General features: G+C 47.6%; 1 protein-coding gene across 1 annotated transcript; it reads right to left on the reverse strand.

Moving 5' to 3' along the window:
* Positions 1 to 13151: 13151 nt before the first annotated feature.
* On the reverse strand, positions 13152 to 22003 carry DLL3 (delta like canonical Notch ligand 3). Its single transcript, XM_070398324.1, has 9 exons — positions 21935 to 22003; positions 21527 to 21808; positions 20383 to 20440; positions 18533 to 18775; positions 17299 to 17516; positions 16160 to 16382; positions 14005 to 14605; positions 13656 to 13740; positions 13152 to 13335 (listed from the first exon to the last, which is right to left on the reverse strand). The coding sequence occupies exons 1-9, from the start codon at positions 22001 to 22003 to the stop codon at positions 13330 to 13332; spliced, it is 1785 nt and encodes a 594-aa protein (XP_070254425.1). The 3' UTR covers positions 13152 to 13329.
* Positions 22004 to 23634: the final 1631 nt, after the last annotated feature.

Below are 23634 nucleotides of genomic sequence, written 5' to 3' on the forward strand. Positions count from 1 at the left end.
GTTTGACCCTCTATGAAATGGGCTTTCTTCTTCTAGATAATACTGAAAACTAACATTTACTAAGTACCTGTTACATGTCAACTTCTGTTATAAATGCTTTGCACTTATTAATACAACCTTCTGATCAGATTCTGTTGTCATTCTCATTTTACTGGTAAGGACACTGAAGCACAGAGAGGTGAAATGACTTGCTTGAGTAAGTGATATAACCAAAATCTGAACCCAGGCAATCTGACTTCTGTGCCTGGTAGCCTTTTAATTTTACTTATTTTTTTTTGAGTAATCATTCAGGTTACTTTATGTACTATTGCCATTGTGCTAAATGCAGTAAGTTTTGGCCTTAAAGATTTAAAGCTTGGCTAAAAGAGAAAAAAATTAGAAGTTGCCCCTTGGTGTGGAATGCCTTCTACCTTAGTCCTTTGGGGCTCTGCTTCCTTTAACTGTAAAGTGAGGAGTTTTGACCAGAATAACTTTTCCTTCCCTGTGGGCTCTAATAATCTAAGATGGCCTTCCTTGTTCCGGAAGCTGCTACTCTACTTTAAGTTAAACCTTAGCAGCCTGCGAGGCAAAGTCATAGAGCAGGGCCTACTGATTTGGGTAGGGACTCTTCCCTTATGATGGCAAATTAGGGAACTTTGGTCATCCCTGTTTAATAATCCAGCCAGCTCTGTTCCTGTGATGACCAATGGATTTGTATGTTGACAGTGCCAAGACTCTGCCATGGGTGAGGCATCCTTTAGACCAGGAAGCATATCAAAGGGGAATCCATGGGACTCAACTGCCTGCCTTCAGTTTGTATGCAGTCATTGATTTTTTTTTTAAAAATGAGTTTTTCCCATCCAAGATGGGAAAGCACATCTTCCCAGCTTTGCTTTTAAATTAAGTTCTGCTCTCAGCAGACTGTTCAAGGCAGCAAGGACTCTGTCTCTGAACTTCAAGAGTGGTCTTAGAAGGAATCATGGGCTGGTGTTGATGTCTGTTTTTAATCTCAGTTTTAAAAGTATTTTATAGCCGAAACCGGTTTGGCTCAGTGGATGGAGCGTCGGCCTGCGGACTGAAGGGTCCCAGGTTTGATTCCGGTCGGGGGCATGTGCCTGGGTTGCGGGCACATCCTCAGTAGGAGATGTGCAGGAGGCAGCTGATCGATGTTTCTCTCCCATCGATGTTTCTAACTATCTCTCTCTCTCCCTTCCTCTCTGTAAAAAATCAATAAAATATATTTTTTTTAAAAAGTATTTTGTAATAGGATTTTGTTTTAATGTCCATTAGTTCTTTGATGATAGTTATTCCTTATGACACAGAAATTCAATATAGTGAAACTTGAATTTATAGGTATTTATTCAATCTATGGTATCTGTTGACTGAATTAAAGGAATAAGCAGATCTCTTGGCTGATGTTCTAATAAAATGACTCCTTCATTTGCTGCTGTATTCCACTTGTTACTTTTCTCTGTTCTTACTTCTTCAGTTCCTATAATTTTGCTCATTTCCAAAGGCCCATGCCTACTACCTGCTAGACAATGCGGGGAAGGAGGATTGGCAGAAATTGGCTGATATAGGCTTGTTATTTTTCAGGGTAGTAGAAGTAATAGCAGCAGTAGTGGTGGTGGTGGTGGTGGTGGTAGTAGTAGTAGTAGTAGTAGAAATGTGCAACTGTCTTAGGATACTCCCAAAATTAAGGAAGATTCCCCCCTCCCCTGTTGGATCTTACTTATCTTACTTAGCCTTGTTCCATCTCATTTGGAAGGAAATTTGAGGACCTGGAGAGGCAGAGACAAGTCAAAGCATTTGCACGTCCCGTTTATTCCACATACAAAACAGTACCATCAACATTCAGTCACTGCCAGTCCTGCTTCAAGGAACGGATTCTTCATCTGAATGACACCCATGACCCATCTTATTCGGTTTGGTTTGGTTTTGTTTGTTGTTTTTTCAGTAATTTGACATCAAGAGAAGGGTCTGTCTGTATCCAACAGTCTGGATAGTTTGCCTTCCAAAGGAAGAAGGCACTTCAGTGTTGGAGACTGATTGCAAAATCCCCCAACCATCCCCCACCCATGCCCTTGAATGTGACTATATTCCTTCCCGCATCAAGCGGTGGAGTGGCTCAGTTGGTTGAGCATCCTACCGTGCACCAAAAAGGTCACCGGTTCCATTCCTGGTCAGGACACATAGCCAGGTTGTGGGTTCAATCCCTGGTGGGGGTGCATATGGGAGGCAACCAGTCATTGCTTCTGAAATTCTCATAGATGTTTCTCACTACGATCTCTCTCTCTCTCTCTCTCTCTCTCTCTCCCTCTCTCTCTAAAGTCAATAAAAATATATTAAAAGAAAAAAAGAGATGGAGTCCATTTCCCCACTTCCAGAACCTGGGCTGGCCTTGTGACTTGCTTTGGCCACTAGGATAAGGGGGAAGTGACATGTTCAATGCCATCCACTGTCTCTAGGATCCCTGCCTCAGCCATGAGAATAAGCCAGGGCCAGCCTTCTGGAAAATGAAAAGCCAGGCAGAGCAGAGCAAGCAGCACAGCCAGCCCCCAGCCCACCCCTGAGCTTACTACACCCACATTCGTGAGCCCCTCCCAGATCAGCACAGCACAGAGCAACAGAACCCCAGCCAATCTGTAAACGGGGCACCAAAAATAAATGTTTAGTGTTTTATGCCACTGAGCTTATGCAGCATTATCAGGGCAATAGATAACTGATACAACTGGCCATATTTTTAAATATATTTTTATTGATTTCAGAGAGAAAGGGGATTGACCCCGCAACCTGGGCATGTGCCATTGACCAGAATTGAACCCGGGCCCCTTCAGTCCACAGGCCATCGCTCTATCCCCTGAGCCAAACCAGCTAGGGCACTGGTCATATTTTTTAAAAAACATTTTTGTTAAATGTAACACAAATGCAGAAAATTGCATAAAATAATTTATATAACATTAGGCAAATATCCCTGTAACCACTACCCATATCAAAAGACAGATACTATCAAACTATACTACAAAGCCATTATAACCAAAACAGCCTGGTATTGGCACAAAAACAGGCATAGACCAATGGATCATAATAGAGACTCCAGAAATTGACCCACACCATTACAGGCAATTAATATTTGACAAAGGAGACAAGAATATACAATGGAGTAAAGGCAGTCTCTGCAACAAATGGTGCTGGGAAAACTGGACAGACACATGCAAAAAGTTGAAACTAGATCACCAATTTATACCATACACAAGAAGAAACTCAAGGTAGATAAAAGAGTTAAATGTAAGGCAAGAACCCATAAAAATCTTAGAGGAGCCCTAGCCGGTTTGGCTCAGTGGATAGAGAGCATCGGCCTGCGGACTGAAAGGTCCCAGGTTCGATTCCGGTCAGGGGCATGTGCCATGGTTGCGGGCACATCCCCAGTAGGAGGTGTGCAGGAGGCAGCTGATGAGTGTTTCTCTCTCATCGATGTTTCTGACTCTCTATCCCTCTCCCTTCCTCTTTGTAAAAAAATCAATAAAATATATTTTTAAAAAATCTCAAAGAAGAACATAGGCAGTAAAATCTCAGACATCTCACATAGCACATGTTTACAGATACATCTTCTAGGGCAGTGATGGCGAACTTTTTGAGCTCGGAGTGTCAGCATTTTGAAAAACCCTAACTTAACTCTGGTGCCATGTCACATATAGAAATTTTTTGATATTTGCAACCATAGTAAAACAAAGACTTATTTTTTGATATTTATTTTATATATTTAAATGCCATTTAACAAAGAAAAATCAACCAAAAAAATGAGTTCGCGTGTCACCTCTGACACACGTGTAATAGGTTCGCCATTGCTCAAATGGGCAAAGGATCTAAAAAGACACTTCTCCATAGAGGACATACAGATGGCCAACAGATATATGTAAAAATGTTTAAAGCCACTGATCATCAGAGAGCTGCAAATTAAAATGACTATGAGGTATCACCTTAGACCTGTCAGAATGGCTACCATCAACAAATCAACAAATGACAAGGGCTGGCGAGGATGTGGAGAAAAGGGAACACTAGTTCACTGCCGGTGGGAATGCAGATTGGTACAGCTATTATGGAAAACAGTATGAAGTTTCCTCAAAAAATTAAAAATGGAACTTCCGTTTGACCCAGCTATCCTGCTTCTGGGAATATTTCCTAAAAACCCCAAAACTTCAATCAGAAAGAATATGTGCACTCCTATGCTCATAGCAGCATTATTTACAATAGCTAAGATTTGAAAATAGCCCAAGTGCCCATGAGTAGATGAATGGATAAAAAGGCTGTGGGAGTCCTAGCCAGTTTTGCTCAATGGATAGAGCATCAGCCTGTGGACTAAAGGGTCTCAGATGGAGTCTTTAGGTTTTGTATGTATAATATCATGTCGTCTGCAAATAAGGACAGTTTTACTTCCTCTTTTCCAATTTGGATGCCTTTTATTTCTTCTTCCTGCCTAATTGCAATGGCTAATACTTCCAGTACTATGTTGAACAGGAGTGGTGAGAGGGGGCATCCCTGTCTTGTTCCTGTTCTTAGGAGAAATGGTGTTAGTTTTTGTCCATTGAGTATGATGTTGGCTGTGGGCTTGTCATATATGGCTTTTATGTTGAGGTATGATCCTTCTATTCCCACCTTGCTGAGAGTTTTTATCAAAAACGGGTGTTGGATTTTGTCAAATGTTTTTTCTGCATCAATTGATATGACTATGTGGTTTTTTTTCTTTCAATTTGTTTATGTGATATATCACGTTTATTGATTTGCGGATATTGTACCATCCTTGCATCCCTGGGATAAATCCTACTTGGTCATGGTGTATGATCTTTCTGATGTACTGCTGGATCCGATTTGCTAAGATTTTGTTGAGGATTTTGGCATCTATGTTCATGAGGGATATTAGCCTGTAGTTCTCTTTCATTGTGTTGTCTTTACCTGGTTTTGGTATTAGGGTGATGCTGGCTTCATAGAATGAGCTTGGAAGTGTTCCTTCCCCTTGAATTTTTTTGTAGCAGTCTGAGGAGGATAGGTTTTAGGTCTTCCTTGAAAGTTTGGTAAAACTCCCCTGTGAAGCCGTCTGGTCCTGGGCTTTTGTTTGCTGGAAGCTTTTTGATGTCTGCTTCAATTTCTTCCATAGTTATTGGCCTATTGAGATTCTTAGATTCTTCCTGATTGAGTTTTGGAATGTTGTATTTTTCTAGGAATTTGTCCATTTCCTCCAGGTTGTCTAGTTTGTTGGAGTAGAGTTGTCCATAGTATTTTTTAACAATCATTTGTATTTCTGTGGGGTCCGTTGTTATTTCGCCTCTATCATTTCTGGTTTTGTTTATTTGGGTCCTCTCTCTTTGCTTCTTGGTGAGCCTGGCTAGAGGTTCATCAATCTTGTTTATCCTTTCAAAGAACCAGCTCTTGGTTTCATTGATTTTCTGTATTGTTCTTTTGGTCTCTATGTCATTTATTTCTGCTCTAATCTTTATTATCTCCTTCCTTCTGCTCACTTTGGGGTTTTCTTGTTGCTCCCTTTCTAATTCTTTGAAATGTAGAGTTAGATGATTTATTACCACTTTTTCTTGTTTTTTGAGATAGGCCTGTAGAGCTATAAACTTCTCTCTCAGGACTGCTTTCATTGTGTCCCATAGGTTTTGGATTGTTGTGTTTTCATTGTCATTAGTTTCCAGGATGTTTTTAACTTCTTCTTTGATCTCATTGGTAACCCAATCATTATTTAATAACATGCTATTCAGCTTCCAAGTGTTTGAGTATTTTGGGTTGTTTTTATTGTAGTTTATTTCTAATATTATGCCATTGTGGTCTGAGAAGATGCTTGGTATGATTTCAATCTTCTTGAATTTGAGGAGGCTTTGTTTGTGACCCAATATGTGGTCTATTTTTTAATATGTCCTATGAGCACTTGAGTAGAATGTATATTCCATGGCTTTGGGGTGGAGTGTTCTGAAGATGTCAATTAAGTCCATCTGATCTAGTGAGTCATTTAGGATTGCTGTTTCTTTGCTGATTGTTTGTCTAGAGGACTTATCCAGTGATGTCAGTGGTGTATTAAAGTCCCCTACTATGGCCGAGACCGGTTTGGCTCAGTGGATGGAGCGTCGGCCTGCGGACTGGAGGGTCCCGGGTTCGATTCCGGTCGGGGGCATGTGCCTGGGCTGCGGGCACATCCCCAGTGGGAGATGTGCAGGAGGCAGCTGGTCGATGTTTCTCTCTCATCGATGTTTCTAACTCTCTATCCCTCTCCCTTCCTCTCTGTAAAAAATCAATAAAATATATTTAAAAAAAAAAAATAAAGTCCCCTACTATGATTGTATTGTTGTCAATCTCTCCTTTGATATCTTCCAGGAGTTTTATGTATTTGGGTGCTCCTGCATTGGGTGCATATATGTTTATCAGGGTTATATCTTCTTGTTGTATTGATCCCTTTAGTATTTTAAAGTGGCCTTCCTTATGTCTTGTTATGGCCTTCACTTTGAGGTCTATTTTGTCTGATATAAGTATTGCTACCCCAGCTTTTTTTTCATTTCCATTTGCCTGAAAGATATTTTTCCATTCCTTCACTTTCAGTCTGTGTGAGTCCCTTCTAATGAGGTGGGTCTCTTGTAGACAGCAAATGTATGGGTCATGTTTTTTTTATCCATTCAGCCACTCGATGTCTTTTGGTTGGAGCATTTAGTCCATTTATGTTTAAAGTTATTATTGAAAGATACTTGTTTGTAGCCATTTCTATTTTTTGTGGCTGTTTTCGTTCTGAGCTTGTTATTTCTTCTTTTTACACCAGTCCCTTTAGCATCTTGCATTGCTGGCTTGGTGGTGATAAACTCCCTTAGCCTTTTTTTGTCTGTGAAGCTTCTTATTTCCCCTTCTATTTTGAATGACAGCCTTGCTGGATAGAGTATTCTTGGATTCAGTCCTTTGCTTTGCATCACTTTGTAAATTTCCATCCATTCTTTTCTGGCCTGATGTGTTTCTGTTGATAAATCATTTGATAATCTAATGGGAGATCCCTTGTATGTAACTTTCTGTCTCTCTCTCTTGCAGCCTTTAAGATTCTCTCTTTGATCAACCGAAGGTCTTGTATGCATGCATATAAGCATAACTAATGGACATAAGACACTGGGGGATAAGGAAGGGCAGGGGATTGTCAAGGGGGGGGAAGGACACATATGTAATACCCTTTGTAATACTTTTAGCAAAAAAAGTAAAATTAAAATTAAAAAAAAAAAAGATTCTCTCTTTGTCCTGAACATTTGCCATGGTAATTATGATGTGTCTTGGTGTGGGTCTTTTCAGGTTCGCCTTGTTTGGGACTCTGTGCTTGTGTGACTTTTTTCTTCCCCACCTCAGGGAAGTTTTCTGATATTATTTCTTCAAATAGGTTTTCTAAGTCTTGTTCCTCTTTCTGTTGTTCTGGCACCCTTATTATTCATATGTTGTTTCATTTCATGTTGTCCCATAGCTCCCGTAGGCTCTCCTCCTATCTTTTAATTTTTTTCTCCAATTGTTGTTCAGTTTGGGTGTGTTTTGTTTCCCTGTCTTCTATTTCGCTAATTCAGTCCTCTGCTTCTCCTAGTCTACTGTTGAAACTTTCAATGGTGTTTTTTATTGCAGCTATATCACTCTTCATTTCTTCTTGGTTCTTACATAATTTATTGATTTTTTCATCTGTTTCTTCTTGCTTCTTGCATAAGTTGTTAATTTTTTCCTCCATCCGGTTTATGCATTCTAGGACTCTTAATCTGAATTCTTTTTCTGTCATGCTGCATGCCTCTGTTTCACTTAGCTGCTTTTCTGGTGAGTCCTCCTTTTCTTTCCTTTGGGGGTTTCTTTGTCTACCCATGTTTGATCTCACAGACATATCTAGACGTTCAGTGGCTGCTCCCTGGCTGGCAGTGGCTCCTCGGCTGCGGTTGCTCCTCGGGCGGTTGTGGTAGCAGCTGCTCCTCAGTTGGCAGCAGCTCCTGTTCACCACTGTGGTGGCTCCTCTGGCTGGTCGGGGGAGGCTTCACACACAGCTAATGTTTCTCAGATAGAGGGTGTGGTGATCAGGAGGCTGCTGTTCCTTTGGGTCTCAGATTCTATTCCAGTCAAGGGCACATGCCTGGGTTGCAGGCTCAATCCTCAGTGGAGGTGTGCAGGAGGCAGTCGATCAATGATTCTCATCATTGATGTTTCTATCTCTCCCTCTCCCTTCCTCTCTGAAATCAATAAAAATATAGTTTTTTTAAAAAACTGTGGGACATTTACACTATGGAATACTATGCAGCTGTAAAAAAGAGGGATCTCTTACCCTTTGGGACAGCTTGGATGGACCTGGAAAGGATTATGCTAAGTGAAATAAGCTGATCTGAGAAAAACAAATATCACATGATCTCACTTGTTTGTGGTATCTAATGAACAAAATGAATTGACCAATAAAATAAAACCCCAAGCATGTAGGCATGGACCACACAGACATACCTTGATGTGGGATTGGGGGGATGAGAAGAGATAAACCAAAGGACTTATATATACACTAGAGGCCCGGTGCACAAAATTTGGGGGGAGGGGGAGAGAGAAATATTAATGTAAGGCCTGCACCCTCTGCAATCTGGGACCCCTTGGGTAAACAGCCCAAGTGCCCATCAGTAGATGAATGGATTAAAAGCCCAGGCCTAAACCCGTAGTCGGACATCCCTCTCACAATCCGGGACTGCTAGCTCCTAACTGCTCGCCTGCCTGCCTGCCTAATTGCCCCTAACCCCTTCTGTCTGCCAGCCTGATCCCCCCTAACCACTCCCCTGACAGCCTGATTGACACCTAACTGCTCCCCTGCGGGCCTGATCGCCCCCAACTGCCCTCCCCTACTGGCCTGATCTCACCCCCAACTGCCCTCCCCTACTGGCCTGGTCGCCCCCAACTGCCCTCCCCACCGGCCTGATCACCCTCAACTGCCCCCTTTGTCAGCCTGCTTGCCCCCAACTGCTCTCCCCTGCTGGCCATCTTGTGATGATGTCGCATGAGGGCATGATGCCATCTAGGCTTTTATTATATAGGATGTGCAACAGGATAGTGAACACCTGGGGGCATGTAGGGGCCGGGAGGAAGGGAAGTAAAGGGGGGGATGGGAGATAGATATCTGTAATACTATAATAATATATATATATATATTTAAATTTTTTTAAAGCAGATGCTTCCTTTAATCCTTCGGCACACACCCTCCCAAAATTCCTCATGCTACCCGACCACGTCCACATTATGCTTTTATGGTAATCACATCATTACTTTTTTTTCCGAAATATTTTTACTGATTTTAGAGAGGAGATGGGGGATAGACAGAAACATCAATCAGCTTCCCCACGCACACCCCCTACTGGGAATCAGGCCTGCAACCCAGGCATGTGTGGTAACCTCTTGGTACATGGGACGACCCTCAACCGAGAGCAACATGGGCCAGGGTGCACTGTTACTTATCTTAGTTTTCTGGTTTATCTTTTTTTGTTGTTAATCCTCACCTGAGGATATTTTTTCCATTTTCAGAGACTGGAAGGGAGGGAGGGGGAGAGAGAAATATTAATGTAAGACACATTGACTGGTTGCCTCCAGCAGGCAAATAGGGATTGGGGAGCAAACCCACAACCCAAGTATGTACCCTTGACCAGGAATCAAACCCACAACCCTTTGGTATGCAGGCCAACACTCTAACCACTGAGTCACACCAGCCAGGGCTTTTCCTTTATAGATTTACCCTTCATTCCTTTTCCTCCCTTGATAGCTTTTTTAAAATTATTGATTTTGTCTGAGAGAGAGGTACAGAAGGAAACATTAATGTGAGGAAAATTGATTGGTTGCCTCCCCCATGGTCCTGACCAGGAATCGAACCCAAGACCCTTCCAGGCACAGAATGATGCTCCAACCAACTGAGCCACACTGTCCCAGGCAATTGGTTTTTTTTATTATAATTTTATTGATTTCAGAGAGAAAGGAACAGGGAGAGAAACACCAATGATGAAAGAGAATCATTGATCAGCTGCTTCCTGCACACCCCACACTGGGGATCGAGCCCACAAACCAGGCATGTGCCCTGACTGGGAATCAAACCGGACCTCCTGGTTCATAGGTCGACACTCAACCACTGAGCTGCACCAGCTGGGCTGCTTTCTTTTTTATAAAACAACTTTATTAAGGTATAATTTACAGGCCATAAAATTAACCTGTTTTAAGTGTATAGCTCAAAGATTTTAAGTAAATCAGCCAAGTTGTGCACCATCACCATGATCATTTTTTATAATATTTCTATCAGCCCAGTAAGATTCCTCCTTCCTAGTTGATTTCCTGTCCCTCTCCCAAGCACTAACCTATAGATTTGCCTCTTCTGTGTGTATGTGTGTATGTGTGTGTGTGTGTATGTGTGTGTGTGTGTGTATATATATATATATATGCAATATGCAAATTCGCCAGGACACCGTAACAGTCACGACCGGCTCAGGAAGAGGCTGCACGTGCAGATGGGTGGGAGGGGACTGTGTGTGCAGTGAGGCAAGCCACGGATGGCGCAGGCCCAGAGACAGGGGGGTCTGCCCAAGCTGCCATGGTGGCTTGGGCAGGTCCGGAGCAGAGACAGAAATGGCGGGGGGGGGGGGGGGGGGGCAGCCCAAGCCGCTATGGCACGACTGGAGCAGGCTAGGAGCGGAGACAGAGACAGGGGGCCAGCCCAAGCCACAGCACACCAGCAGTCCCGCCTCTGCACATGAGCTGCAGAGGAAACACCTTTTCTTACTGCTCACTGGCTAAGTTCCCTGTACGCAACTCACAGTGTTCTTGGTAACTTGGGTAATAAGAATCCAAGAAGGTGATCTAGGGTTTTTCCACCTCACTCCTGGAGGAAAAAATGAAGGTCCGCTGCTGGAGGGGCTAATAAATGTCATATCCTGCCCTAGCCGGTTTGGCTCAGTGGATAATGCCTCAGCCTGCTGACCGTAGGGTCCAGGTTCAATTCTAATCAAGGGCATGTACCTAGGCTGCAGGCTCCTCCCTGGCCAGGGCCCAGGTCAGGGCTCATGCAGGAGGCAACCAATAGAAGTGTCCCTCTCACATTGATATTTCTCTCTCACTCTCTCTTCCACGCTCTCTAAAAATCAATGGAAAAATATCCTCAGGTGAGGATAAAAAAAAAAAAATGTCATATCCTATGAAAGAGACATCTTGAAAATGCCTGAAGTTGTCCTTTTTTCATGGTGAAGGGACTAGAGTCCATGTTGATGAAAACACCTTGGTGGCTGCAGCAGTTGGCAGTGGCAGCAGCAGTGGGGTGATGGGGGTGGGGGTGGCGCCTTCCCCTGATTAGCCCGGTTGCCTCCCGCAGAGGATATCCCCTGAAGGCTCCTGGACTGTGAGAGGGGGCAGGCTGAGCTAAGGGACCCCCCCCCCCCCCCAGCACACAAATTTCATGCACCGGGCCTCTAGTTTCATATAAATGGAATCATGTGCCCTAGCCAATTTTGCTCAGTGGCTAGAGCATAGGCCTATGGACTGAAGGGTCCCAGGTTCAATTCTGGTCAAGGGCACATGCCCAGGTTGAGGGCTCGAACTCCAGTAGGAGTGTACAGGAAGCAGCCGATCAATGATTCTCATCATTGATGTTTCTAGCTCTCTGTCCCTCTCTCTTCCTCTCTGAAATCAGTAAAAATATATTTTAAAAAATAAAAAATAAGTAAATGGAATCATGTGACCAGCATCTTGTATTTAGTGTGTTTGCATGAGGTAGCATGTATGATACTTCACTCCTTTTTATGGCTGAATAATATTCCACTGTACAGATAGACTGTATTCTGTTTATCTACTCATCAGTTGATAGCTACTTGGGTGGTTTCCACATTTTGGCAATTCTGAATAATGCTGCTGTGAACATGTACATCCAAGTTTTTGTATGTATATATATTTTTTCCTCTTGGGTAGATACTTAGAAGTAAAGGTGCTGGGTAATATGGTATTCTATGTTTAATTTTTTTTTCAATCCTCACTCAAGGATATTTTTCCATTGATTTTTAGAAAGAATGGAATAGAGTGGGAAACAGAGAGAAATATAAATGTGAAAGAAACACATCGATTGGTTACCTCCTGCATACACCCTGACCACAGCCCAGGCTGGGGAGAAGCCTGCAACTGAGGTACATGCCCTTGACCAGAATCAAACCCCTTCGGTCTGCAGGCTGACGCTCTATCCACAGAGCCAAACCGGCTAGGGCTATGTCTAATTTTTTGTAAAAACTGCCAAACTGTTTTCTAAGGGGCTTCACCATTGTACATTCCACCAGCAGTGTCTGACAGTCTCCTTTTTTCCAAATCCTTGCCAACACTTGTTTTTGTCTGTCATTGTGATTACAATCATTCTAATGGATAGGAAGTGAAATGCTAATTATTTCTTGAGGAAGCCAACCATGTATCCCATAGAATCCCCCGTCTGGATTTTGCTCATCCCCATTGTATCATAAAATATCCTGTATCCCGTGAATTTCCTGTTAATTAGTATTCAGTTGAATGGTATCAAATTGCCAATATCCAACATTTTTAATCTGAGCAGATCTTAGTGCACCTCCCTTAGAGACAACAGAAGGAATCGGTCTGCTATTCTATCTGATACCAGTAAGAAAGAAAACGTTGTTAACTGGTGATGTCACAGGGGATCCTTCCTGAGGTTTTCCAAAACAATAATATGTATACATGGGGAAACTTCTTAAATAGAATAGAACAAAGGAATACACAGAGAAAAGGCAGTCTCCCCAGGAATTCTTGTACATCATGGTGGGAGTGTGGACTGAGGAAGCAATCTGTGAATACTTGGTGAAATTGGTAGCTGTGACCTATAACCAGGCAATCTCTCTCCTGGGGATATATCTATGGCAGACTCTATTCCATTCAAACCATTCACTTCCCTACCTCACAAGAGAATTTACTTACTGCCCCATAGATACCAAGCTTAGCTATGTGACTTCCCTCACTCAATAAAATGTGAGAAGTGTTAGGAGCCTCAGCACATGGTCTACTATTTCCTTTCCCATAGGGCCCAGAAATGTGTCAGATAGAGGCTGCCTCAGCCCCAGAGTGAAAACAAAGTCTGATGCATCAAAGCTGATCAAAGTAAGAGTCAGAAGTCTCTGGAGAAGTGGAAAGAAAAAAACTCAATGATATAAATAACCATTATGTACATCCAGCTGTAAAATTCTCCCAGCCACCCCTTCCAGGTTGAACTCCGAAGTGTCAGGCAGAGATTGGTTGGGCACCATCAAGTAAATACAAAAATATCCAGGCTCTGTCTCCCGGCGCTGATGGAGAAGGAGCAGGTCAGGCCTAGAAACAAAATGAGTATGAGGCATTAGAAAGACTGTCCAGCTCCTCTCCCTCTCCCCAGTGAGGGGAAATCAGTGGAGAAGTCTGCCTGAGGTCCCCACTGTGACCTCTTCAAGCCCACAGACCTTCAAAGAGAAGGTAGCAAGCAGCTCAAAAGGGCAGCACGAACTAAACTGAGTCAGCACTGAAAAGTGGGTTACGGACCTTCCAAAGACTCTCTCCTTATTTATAGACAGGGTAAAGGAGAGCTACAGGCCAAGTGTGGGCTGCCCCCACCCAGCCTGTGCAATGTTTGCAAAGGGAGTGAACCGGGTAGCTACCTCCCCAGCACAGACCGAAGGAGCAGATAAGACGTAAATCTCACTAGAGTCTCCATCTTCGGGGCGATTCCAATCTACTGACGGGCTGCCAGGAAAACAAAACAAAACAAACAAACAAAACATAAACAAAAACAAACAAAAAAAGACCTAGGCTCTTTAAATTCTCACATCTTGTTTTCCTCACCCACCACGGAGGGGAACCCAAAGCCAACTAGGAACTGTGAGCGGACCTAATCAGACAAGGGCTGGAGCCCGGAAGGCCCATCAAGGAATCAAGCCAATCGCACAATGGAGATGGACGCCAGCTGCCCAGAGGAACAAGGCATCCCGTTGTGGCGCAGCCGCTCACCTCGGGTCATCCCCGGGCCTCTCCTGCGTCCTCAGGTTGTTGAGTGCATCTGGGAGCGCAAAGACGGATGGATCCGGGGTACCCGCCAGCAAGCGGGACCCAGTACCGCGGCCAGGGCCACGGCGTCGCACATGGACCAGCAAGAGCGCAGCGCCGGCCAAACCTGCAGCCACCAGCAGCCCCAAGGCCGGCGGCAAAAGGAAGCGCTGCGGGCCACCCTGCCTCAGGCCCCGTGCGGCCGCGGGCAAGGCGCCTACGCTGTCGTCGCCGTCGTCCGCGCCGTTGGAGTTAACGGGAAACTCGCAGCGCGCGCCCATGTAGCCGGGCGCGCAGGCGCAGACCAGGCCGGAGAAGTGGGCGTAGCAGCGGCCGCCGTGGGCGCAGGGCCGCGCGGCGCAGGGGTCGGCGCGCTCGCTGCAGTCGCGACCGCCGAAGCCGAGCGCGCAGGAGCAGCGCCGCGCGCCGCTGCCTTCCAGGCACGTGCCGCCGTTGGCGCAGGCGCGGCCGGCGCAGTCGTCCAGGTCGTGCTCGCAGCGTGGCCCCGCGAAGCCGGCGCGGCAGCTGCAGCGCAGGGCGTGGCCGAGGTCCAGGCAGAGCCCGCCTGTGGAGGAGGGGCGTGAGGGGCGCAGCCCGGGAGAGGGTCTCCCCCAACCGCCCGGTAGTTTCTCAGCTCAGTAAGTCCCACCCTCACCTTTTCTCTGGTTTCCCTGTGCCTCTCCATCTAACTCCAGGGCCAGCTGCTAGGAGTGTGCTTGGAGCTTCTTGCCCTCTGGTGAAATCTTGATTAACTGAGCCTCACCTTGTCGGCTGCCTGTGTCTCTCTTTTTCTATCGGGCAGAACGACGGGTCTGAACCGCCTGGCCTTTGCCCAGGACTTCTCCCTCTCCCGCCATTCTTTTCAGGTTTCTTTTCCAGGGCTCTACCTTCAGGTCTGTGCTCAGATGTCCCCTCCTCCAGGAAGCCCTCCATCCCAGTCCTGCACTCCCCATGACTACTCTGAGCTGTAGCTGAGGATGACTCTTCTCTGTCTTCCCCTTTGGATTGATACCCTCATGAAGGCAGGGCCCAGAGCTGTCCTGGTCACTGCTGTGTCCCTAGTATCACACAGCCCAGAATGAATACTCAGTGTTTTGGTGAGAATTAGTTATAATAAAAATGCACCAAGCTCTTTACATTCATATTAAAACTTTTAGCACCTAGTTCAAATCAGGTCTCTCCACTGCTCAGACATCTCCTGTGGCTCTATCTTTTTCTGGATGAAACCAGAATCCTCCCCCGTGGCCCAGGAAATTCCATAGGATCTGTCCTGGTCACCTCCCTGACCTCATCTCTCACTCACTGCTTCAACCACACTTGCTTCCCTGAGATCCTCAACACACCTGGCACATTCCTAACTCAGGGCCTTTACAACTTGCTGTTCCCTCTGCCTGGAACATAATCTTTCCCCAGATCCCACATTGCTCCCTCCCTCACTACTTTCAGAAGGTCTTCCCTAACCATTCTAGCTAAAATGTCAACCGGCCTCCACCCCACATATACTCCCCATTCCCTTTCTGGCTTTATTTTTCTTATTTTTATCAACGTCTAACCTCGCACACATTTAGTTATTTATCTTGTTTATCTGCCCCATCAGCTCTATGAGGGCAGGGGCTTTGGTTTCATTCCCAGTGCCTAGAACAGTGATGGTGAACCTGTGACACGCATGTCAGAGGTGACACACGAACTCATTTTTTTTGGTTGATTTTTCTTTGTTAAATGGCATTTAAATATATAAAATATCAAAAATATAAATCTTTGTTTTACTATGGTTGCAAATATCAAAAAATTTCTATGTGTGACATGGCACCAGAGTTAAGTTAGGGTTTTTCAAAATGCTGACACGCCGAGCTCAAAAGGTTCGCCATTACTGGCCTAGAACAAAGTCTAGCACATTGTAGATGCTCAATAAATATTTATGAGATAGGAATATTACCTGACCCATTTGACAAAAGAACGAACTGAGGCTGGGAAGAGGGGCACTTCTCCAGGCCCTGGGGCTAAAGAAGGCAAAGGCAGGGTTCTCACCCGGGACTGTCTGGACCAAGCCCTGCTCTTGCACACTGACCATGCAGTGACCCTCACCCTCATCCCTGATGTTCTGGTCTCCCCACCTCACCGTTTTGGCATGGCTGCAGGCTGCACCGGTCGACCCTCTTCTCACAGTTGGAGCCTTGGAAACCAGGTGGGCAGTGGCAGATGTAGGCAGAATCCGGGTCTGTACCTCCCACACACAAGCCACCATTGAAACAAGGTCCATCCGCACATGTCACCCCACTCACCTCACATTGCAACCCATAAAACCCACGGGGACAGGCACATTCGAAGGATCCGGGTGTCTCCTGGGCAGGGGCAAGAGGACTTTAGATTGAGGTCTCCTTGGAGCAAAATCCCATCCCCTTCCTTAGTCTTGACCCTGGGGGCTGCTCCTTGTCAGGACTCACCTCCCAGCATGCAGGGGCCTCACCTAGAAAGCCCTCCCAAGACAACCCCTCCCTCTCCTCTATGCTTCTGGGTCTGCCCATCCACCCCACAGGGAAGAGGCTCTGAAGGCCCTGAGAGCGCCCATTCCCACCTCTACTCCTTTGCCTACCAAATGCTGCTGCCCAGTCTGCCCTCCCCAATTCTGTCTGCACAGCCAATCGTGAGCTCCTAGCTCTGAGCCACCCTCCTCCGTGGATCCTTCCTTAGATCTCCCCTTAGAAGGCCCTTCCCCTAACTTGAACCCTGAGTATGTCTCCCTGTTCCATGCTGGTAGTGTCCAGGGGTCCACATTATCCCAGCACACACCAGGCTCACTCCCACAGCCACGCCTTTGCTTACCCCAGGCCACTTACCTGGTCTACCCTCTGCAGTCACCTCCCCTCAGCCAAATTGGATTTCAGAAGCCCCAGCCCTGGGCTCATCTCCAGGAGGCCCTCTCCGATATGCCCCCACCCCAAGTCCCCACGCCATCTGGTCCCACCACTCCACACCTGGAGTCCAGAGTTGTTCTCTGTCCCACAGGAAGGACAGTTTGTGGCCCCTCAGGACTCATCATTCCCACACTACACCCTTAGGTGCCATCTACGGAGTCTACTCTCCCCAATCCCATTCCTAGCACCCCATCCTAGATGCAGACTGGACAGCTCTAGGAAGCCCTCCCCTGACAGCTACCCCAGCCTTCCCCAGGTGATTGTCTCATGGAGCCCCAGTCAGGGGACGGTGGGAACTCCCAGGGTTACTTATCAGGAAGAGGTGGGAGGGGGTGATACTAACACTACAGCTGCCCCCGTTGGCACATGGATTCCCATCACAAGGCCCAGGACCAGGCATGAGGCATCCAGTGACAGCGGAGAATGGGCCCCTGGAGCTGAGACAGGTGCTGCTGGAGACAGGGACTGTGCAGAGGGGCCCAGTCCAGCCTTCCAGGCATTGACATTCATCAGGCCGCTCACAGAAGCCATGCTCTGGGCTGCAGCCGGCTCGACATGCCGCTATGGGGGACAGAGAGGCAGAGGGAAAAGGAATATTGATAAGGGCAGAGTTGTTTCTAAGTGCTCTCTGTGCACCATCTTGTTTCGTCCTTGTGACACAACCCTCTGGGCTACATGGTATTGTAACCCCCAGTTAATAGACAGGGAAACTGGTGCCTAGAGAGGTGGAATGACTCGCCCAGCTAGAAAGTAAAGGAGTGAGAGCAGAACACAGGCCACTGGCTCCAGAGTCTGTGCTAGGGGGTGAAGAATGTTGGAGCTCACAGGTCTGAGCTTAGAAAGGGGAGAATGAGGGAAGAGCATCTGGGGTTGGGGAGGGACCCTGGCTTTTTATGGGAAATGGGAGGGTCTTGGATTAGAGCAGGTCTGGGAAGATCTGGATTAGCCTAGGAGTCCTAGGAGCTTTGGTGGGGCTCAGACATTTGGGGAGCTGTCTGAGGATTCCCAGGATGGAGGTCGGGGATCCCAAGCTTTAGAAGGCAATGGGGTCTGGCCTGCATTTGCAGGGAGAGAGGATGAAGGATCCTTTAGGGGGCGAAGGGGAACTCCAACGGGTTTCCAAAGCACCTGGGTGGGGGTAGGGAGGGCCCCAGAATTAGAAGAGCTCTGTTGGTCCTAGCATCTGGAAATGGGTGTGGGTTAGGGGAGGAAGGGGGGATACCAGCATGGGAAATGTGTGTGGGGTTTCTATTTGGGGCAAAAAGAATGCTAGGAAGAGGAAAGGGGCCTGGAGTGCCAAGGCAGGACTGGAGAGTAGTCCAACGTCCTCAGTTTTCCTGAAGCGGGTAGCTGGATCATGGGAGGGAGCTAAGGCCCATGAGTGAAACTAGAGTAGGGCCTGGGCAGCAGTCGGTGGCATTCCCTAGTTTCCTGGAGTGGGGTTCTGGGGTATCTGGTGAGGGTTCTCCAGTCCCCAGTTCCCTGAAGACCGCAACTGGGTTGCAAAAGGGACCCAGGGGCGGCGAGTGGCACTAAAGAAGGGCCGGAAAAGAGTTGGGGCAGAACTCAGGACTCACGCTGCGCCTCGCACTCGTCCTCCACCGGCGCGCAGGGGCGCAGTCCCGGGCTGCACCGCGAGGAGGCACTGCGCGAGCGGCAGAGGCGCGCGCACGCGGCCCCGGCGGCCGGCGGCGCGCAGCGCGCTCGGTAAGAGAAGCGCAGCTCCCAGGCGCCGGCGCGCTGCACGTCCCGCGCCCAGGGGCCCCCGGCCGCCAGGCGGCGCCGGCCGGCCACACGCGCCAGCAGACTCCAGGCGGGCCCTGCGGGAAGAAGGGAGCGACGCTGGATCGCCCGGCCAGATGGCGGCGCACTCAGTCTCGCGATAGAGCCGTAGCGCGCCTGCTCGCACTCTTCCTGCCCCTCTTAGCGAGGCCCAACACCCATTCCAACCCTGAGAATGGCAGTTACCCCTTAGCAGCGCGGTGAACCCCCTACTGCGCCCTGAGACCCCTGAAGTCACAGTCCCATCTAGTATCCAGTGACCATCACTATGATCACAGCTCTTCCATAGAAGCCAAAATACCCCCAATGTTTTGCACCGTGATGTGTGTGTGTGTGTGTGTGTGTGTGTGTGTGTGTTTTGTTTGTGGTTAATCCTCACTATTTTTCCCATTGGGTTTGTTTGTTGTTGTTTTTTAGAGAGAGTGGAAGAGAGAGGGAAAGACAGAAACACTGATGTGAGAGAAACACATCAATTGGTAGCCTCCTGCATGCACCCTGACCAGGGCCAGGCCTGAGAAGGAGCCTGCAACCAAAGCTAGGCATGTGCCCTTGACCAGAATCGAACCCGGGTCCTTTTGGTGCGCAAGTCAAGGTTCTGTCCACTGAGCCAAACTGGCTAGTGCTGCCCCACAATCTTTGTATTTTAGTGATGAGACCTCTAACACCCGGTGGCATTTATATCTCTATATGGCCAAGGGAAAATAACGGGTCTTTTGAAGTGAGGTCATAATATCCCCAAATTGTGCCTCTGGATCTTCCTGTGTGAAAATGCTGACAGAGACCCCAATTACTAAATCATAAATTACCCTTATTGCTTGAGGCCTTGGAAATACTGGGAGAGTAGCAGTTTCTCCTCATCAAGGCTGTCACACTCCAATATTGTGCCACAGCTTTCTATATCAAAATGATGACACCATCACCCTTCCTGGTTTGGCTCAGTGGCTAGAGCGTCGGCCTGCAGATTGAAGGATCCCGGGTTCAATTCTGATCAAGGGCACATGCCTGGGTTGTGGGCTCAATCCCCAGTAGAGGCCATGCAGCCGATCAATGATTCTCTCTCATCATCATTGATGTTTCTACATCTCCCTCTCCCTTCCCCTCTGAAATCAATAAAAAAATATTTTTTTAAATGATGACAACACCCACATGGGCTTTACATGACACCAAAATCCCCTCGAATTAAGGATAAGATCACCTATATCCCTCCCTGAAACCTTTGCTCAATATTCTGATAAAACCGCAGCATCCCATGCTCCCTGGGACCTCTATATGGACACAGTGACAGAGCTTTGTGTACAAGAACCAAAAGTAATGTACCCTTGGTTCTCAAAATCAAATGGTGGCAGAGCAGTACTGTCACTGTGGGCTTCTCTATCCTGCTCTGGTGGCTTTAATTCCAAGATAGTAAGTGTTCCTATCTTTCACTATTGGGACCACAGACTCCTACATCCAGTACCAGGACATTTCTGTATGGACATGGCAAGAGCCCTGGAGCTGTCAACACCCAGCACCACCCTCCAAGAGCTGTGATGACATCATGGGTCCAGCAATCCTGTGAAAACCACCCTGCAGACAGCCCAGGTCACTCACGTTGGACCCCAATTCCCACATTCTACACAGTAGTCCCAAGACTGAAGACACTCACCTCCAACCTGCTCTCCTAACTCTTCTCTCCAGGTTTCAATGATGAGAGAGAAGGTGCCCTGGAAGAGTGAGAGGAAAGAATGAAAAACAGTGGGCAGGACGAGTACTTGATGAAGGCCAGGGTTTAGGGGTAATGACCATTCCAGGCACCAGGCAGGCAACGGACAGCTTCCAGAGGGGCTGGCTCAGGGAAGGAATGGCAGTTTTGGCTTCCTTTATTGAGCATTTAGTAAGTGGTGAGGACTATATTTAAGATAACCTGGTTGAATCCCTCAACAGGGACCCTTGTGAGGTATCATGATGTCCCCATTTTACAGATGAGGAAACTGAGGCTAGAAAAGGAAAAGTCACTTGCCCAAAAGAACAAGGGTCTTAGACTTCAAATACAGGTTTGTTCACCTCTGTGCTTTTGGGGTTGTGGGATAGGAGAGAGGATTTTGGAGGTGAAAGAGTCATGAATACAGCCGAAACCGGTTTGGCTCAGTGGATAGAGTGTCGGCCTGCGGACTGAAGGGTCCCAGGTTCGATTCCCGTCAAGGGCATGTACCTGGGTTGCGGGCACATCCCCAGTGGGAGATGTGCAGGAGGCAGCTGATCGATGTTTCTCTTTCATCGATGTTTCTAACTCTCTATCTCTCTCCCTTCCTCTCTGTAAAAAATCAATAAAATATATTTTAAAAAAAAGAGTCATGAATACAGGCCCCAAGGAATATCTGAGAAAGGATAAAGTGAGACGAGTTTGGGGGGGGTCCCCAAGACAGGGTGTGAGGGTCCCTAGGTGCAAGGAAACTGGAGATAAAGAATCCCAGCATTTAGAGATCCCCAGGGAACAGAGGCAAAGTTCTGTGCATTTATTCTTCCCAGAGGTTGAGTTGGGGTGGGGGCGGGAATTCGGGGTCCCAAGCATGCAGGGCTGGGATTATAACATTTTGTATACCTAGAGGGCAAATTAGAGTCAGAAAAATTGGGATCGTCAGCAAGTCGGGTTTATGAGTCTGAGAAAGGGTTTTTCCAGATGGTAGACTTACTGGTCTGGGAATTTGGAATGAGGGGGAGGGTTGGGGCCTTGGAAGTTGGAGGACAGAAAGGGGTCAAGGTTTGGGTAAGGACTGCAGCACGAGGGCGCCCCCGGGGCCGGGTCTCACCGGCCAGGCGTCCCGGAAGGGCACGCGCATCAGGCTGTCGGGCAGCGGCAAGTCAGGAGCTGGAGCCCGGGACAGTTTGGTGTAGACCGGTCCACGCGCACTCAGCGCCGCGCCCACAGCGCACGGAGACTCCGCGGCCTCCTTTGGGATCCCTGGCTTCAGGCAGACTCTGAAGAAGAGGCGGCAGGGGCCCCCGGCACTGCAGGGAGACCTGGGGGCCCCTGGACCTGGTCCCGGCCGGAAAGAGTGAATCTGAAGCTCGAAAACGCCTGCCGGCCGTGCCTGGAGAGTTAAGGGGCACAGGGTGACGGGACCGCGGGTACCCGGGTGTTCTGTTCGCCCTGCACCCCTTCCCCAAGACCTCCGGTTCTCGCCCCTCCCATCCATCCCTTTCCACTCCGCTCTCACCTGGGGAAGGAAAAAGAGCGCCAGGATCACCACCCGGGACAGGAGTTGAGGCATCCACGGGCCGACCATGGCCTTTTGGAGGTCTGAGGAGCCGCAGCTGCTGGCTCCGGAGCCTTATATTTGAGGAGACGGCTCCGCCCCTTCAAGCGCTATGGGGCTCCAGGGGGCTCGAGGGGGCCCGAGGGGAAGGGGAGCATGCTGGAACAACCGTAAGTTTGTCTGTTGGGTACAGGCGATGTAGTGAGGGTGTATGTGTGTGGCTAAGGATGGGGTAGGTTTAGGGGCTGTATATGGTAAGATTACGTGAATGTGAATGTATGCAAGAGTTACTGGAGGGTATCCATGACTTTGTGATAGTGTGTCTAGATGAGATTATGTGGCTCCACGTGTGTCTCAAATTGCATGTTAAGCCTGTTTGTGAGGCTGTAAATAAGTCTAAGATTCAGTGTGTGTGTGCACAGGCACGTGCACCAGCATCTACATAAGAAGAGAATGGAGGTGTATGTGACTTCATGATTGTGTGACTGAGAATGTGTGGCTGCACCTCTGTGCATGTTTAAGAGTATTTGTGAGATACTGGACCACTGGGTGTTGTCGATATGGACCTGTGGTCTGTGCAGGTGCCTCTAGGCAGCCGAGTGGAGGGAGTGGGAGAGGGTCTGTACATGGTCGTGCGGAGACTTGAGTGTGGGAGGGCCATGAGCATAGCCTCATGTGGTTATGATGGAGACCCGGGGTTCTTTGTGGCTGTGTTTTCCCCTCCCCAAGACAAAGCCACATCATGGATGCAGCAGACGCCAGGGCGAGGAGCCCTGGTCTCAGGGGGGACTCCCAGCTGTATGTAAATGCCACCATCTGCCGGCCCCCGCGCCCCTCCCCCTTTGGGCTACAGCTGGGGTGCCCGTTTGGCCTCCGGAAGGTGTGAGGAGCAAATGGGCAGGAAATTCCATCTTCACATCAAAGGCCCTATCCCTCACTCCAGGATGAATGGGGTGTGTGTTTTTTTGCTTGTTTGTTTTTTTTTTGGGGGGGGGGGGGGAAGGGAACCCCAGGGTCCTCCAGAAATCCATTAGTATTCCAAGAGCAGGTGTTCCAGCCCACTCACTCTGTGCCAGGTGCTGAGCAAAGTCCGTTAGGTGGAGTAAACTTTCTCCCCCCCCCCCCCCCCCGCAAAATAAAAATTTTAATACTTAGAGGCTAATAATTATAGTAGAAAATACAGGTTCAATTTATATATATTTTTCTTTTAAAATGAAGATAAAGCATAGCCCAGCAGTCAGGCAGACAATACGTTCTTAATAATTTTTAATGAATGAAATAACTCTACCCAGAGGCTTTTTTTTAATCATGAGGACTTGAGTTTTGAGTACACGGCCATAATCAAATTGTATGGAACATCCTAGGTTCCTCTGCACAGGTTTTCCTTCCCTTTGTTATATTCTCACCAAAGTTTACCTCCTGTGGGAGGCCTTCCCTAACATTCCAAGGTCAGGCACCTCCACTGAGTTCCCAGCTTCCTGTAATTCCTCTATCCCAGTGGTTCTCAACCTTCCTAATGCCGCGACCCTTTAATACAGTTCCTCATGTTGTGGTGACCCCCAACCATGAAATTATTTTCGTTGCTACTTCATAACTGTAATTTTGCTACTGTTATGAATCGTAAACATCTGATATTTTCATTGTTACAAACTGAACATAAT

The sequence above is a fragment of the Myotis yumanensis genome, unplaced genomic scaffold, assembly GCF_028538775.1.
Source record: "Myotis yumanensis isolate MYYU_CA2020_CCGP unplaced genomic scaffold, mMyoYum1.0.hap1 SCAF_18, whole genome shotgun sequence".
In the NCBI taxonomy this organism is placed as follows: domain Eukaryota; kingdom Metazoa; phylum Chordata; class Mammalia; order Chiroptera; family Vespertilionidae; genus Myotis; species Myotis yumanensis.

Bases quoted from the DNA above. Each gene is read 5' to 3' on its own strand.
- DLL3 (XM_070398324.1), bottom strand. From the start codon at position 22,003: ATGGTCGGCCCGTGGATGCCTCAACTCCTGTCCCGGGTGGTGATCCTG. The intron at 17,517-18,532 runs GTGAGTCCTGAG...TGTCCCCCATAG, and splicing joins GGACGAGTGCGAGGCGCAGC to CGGCATGTCGAGCCGGCTGC. The intron at 16,383-17,298 runs GTTAGTATCACC...GCCCCTGCCCAG, and splicing joins CCAACGGGGGCAGCTGTAGT to GAGACACCCGGATCCTTCGA.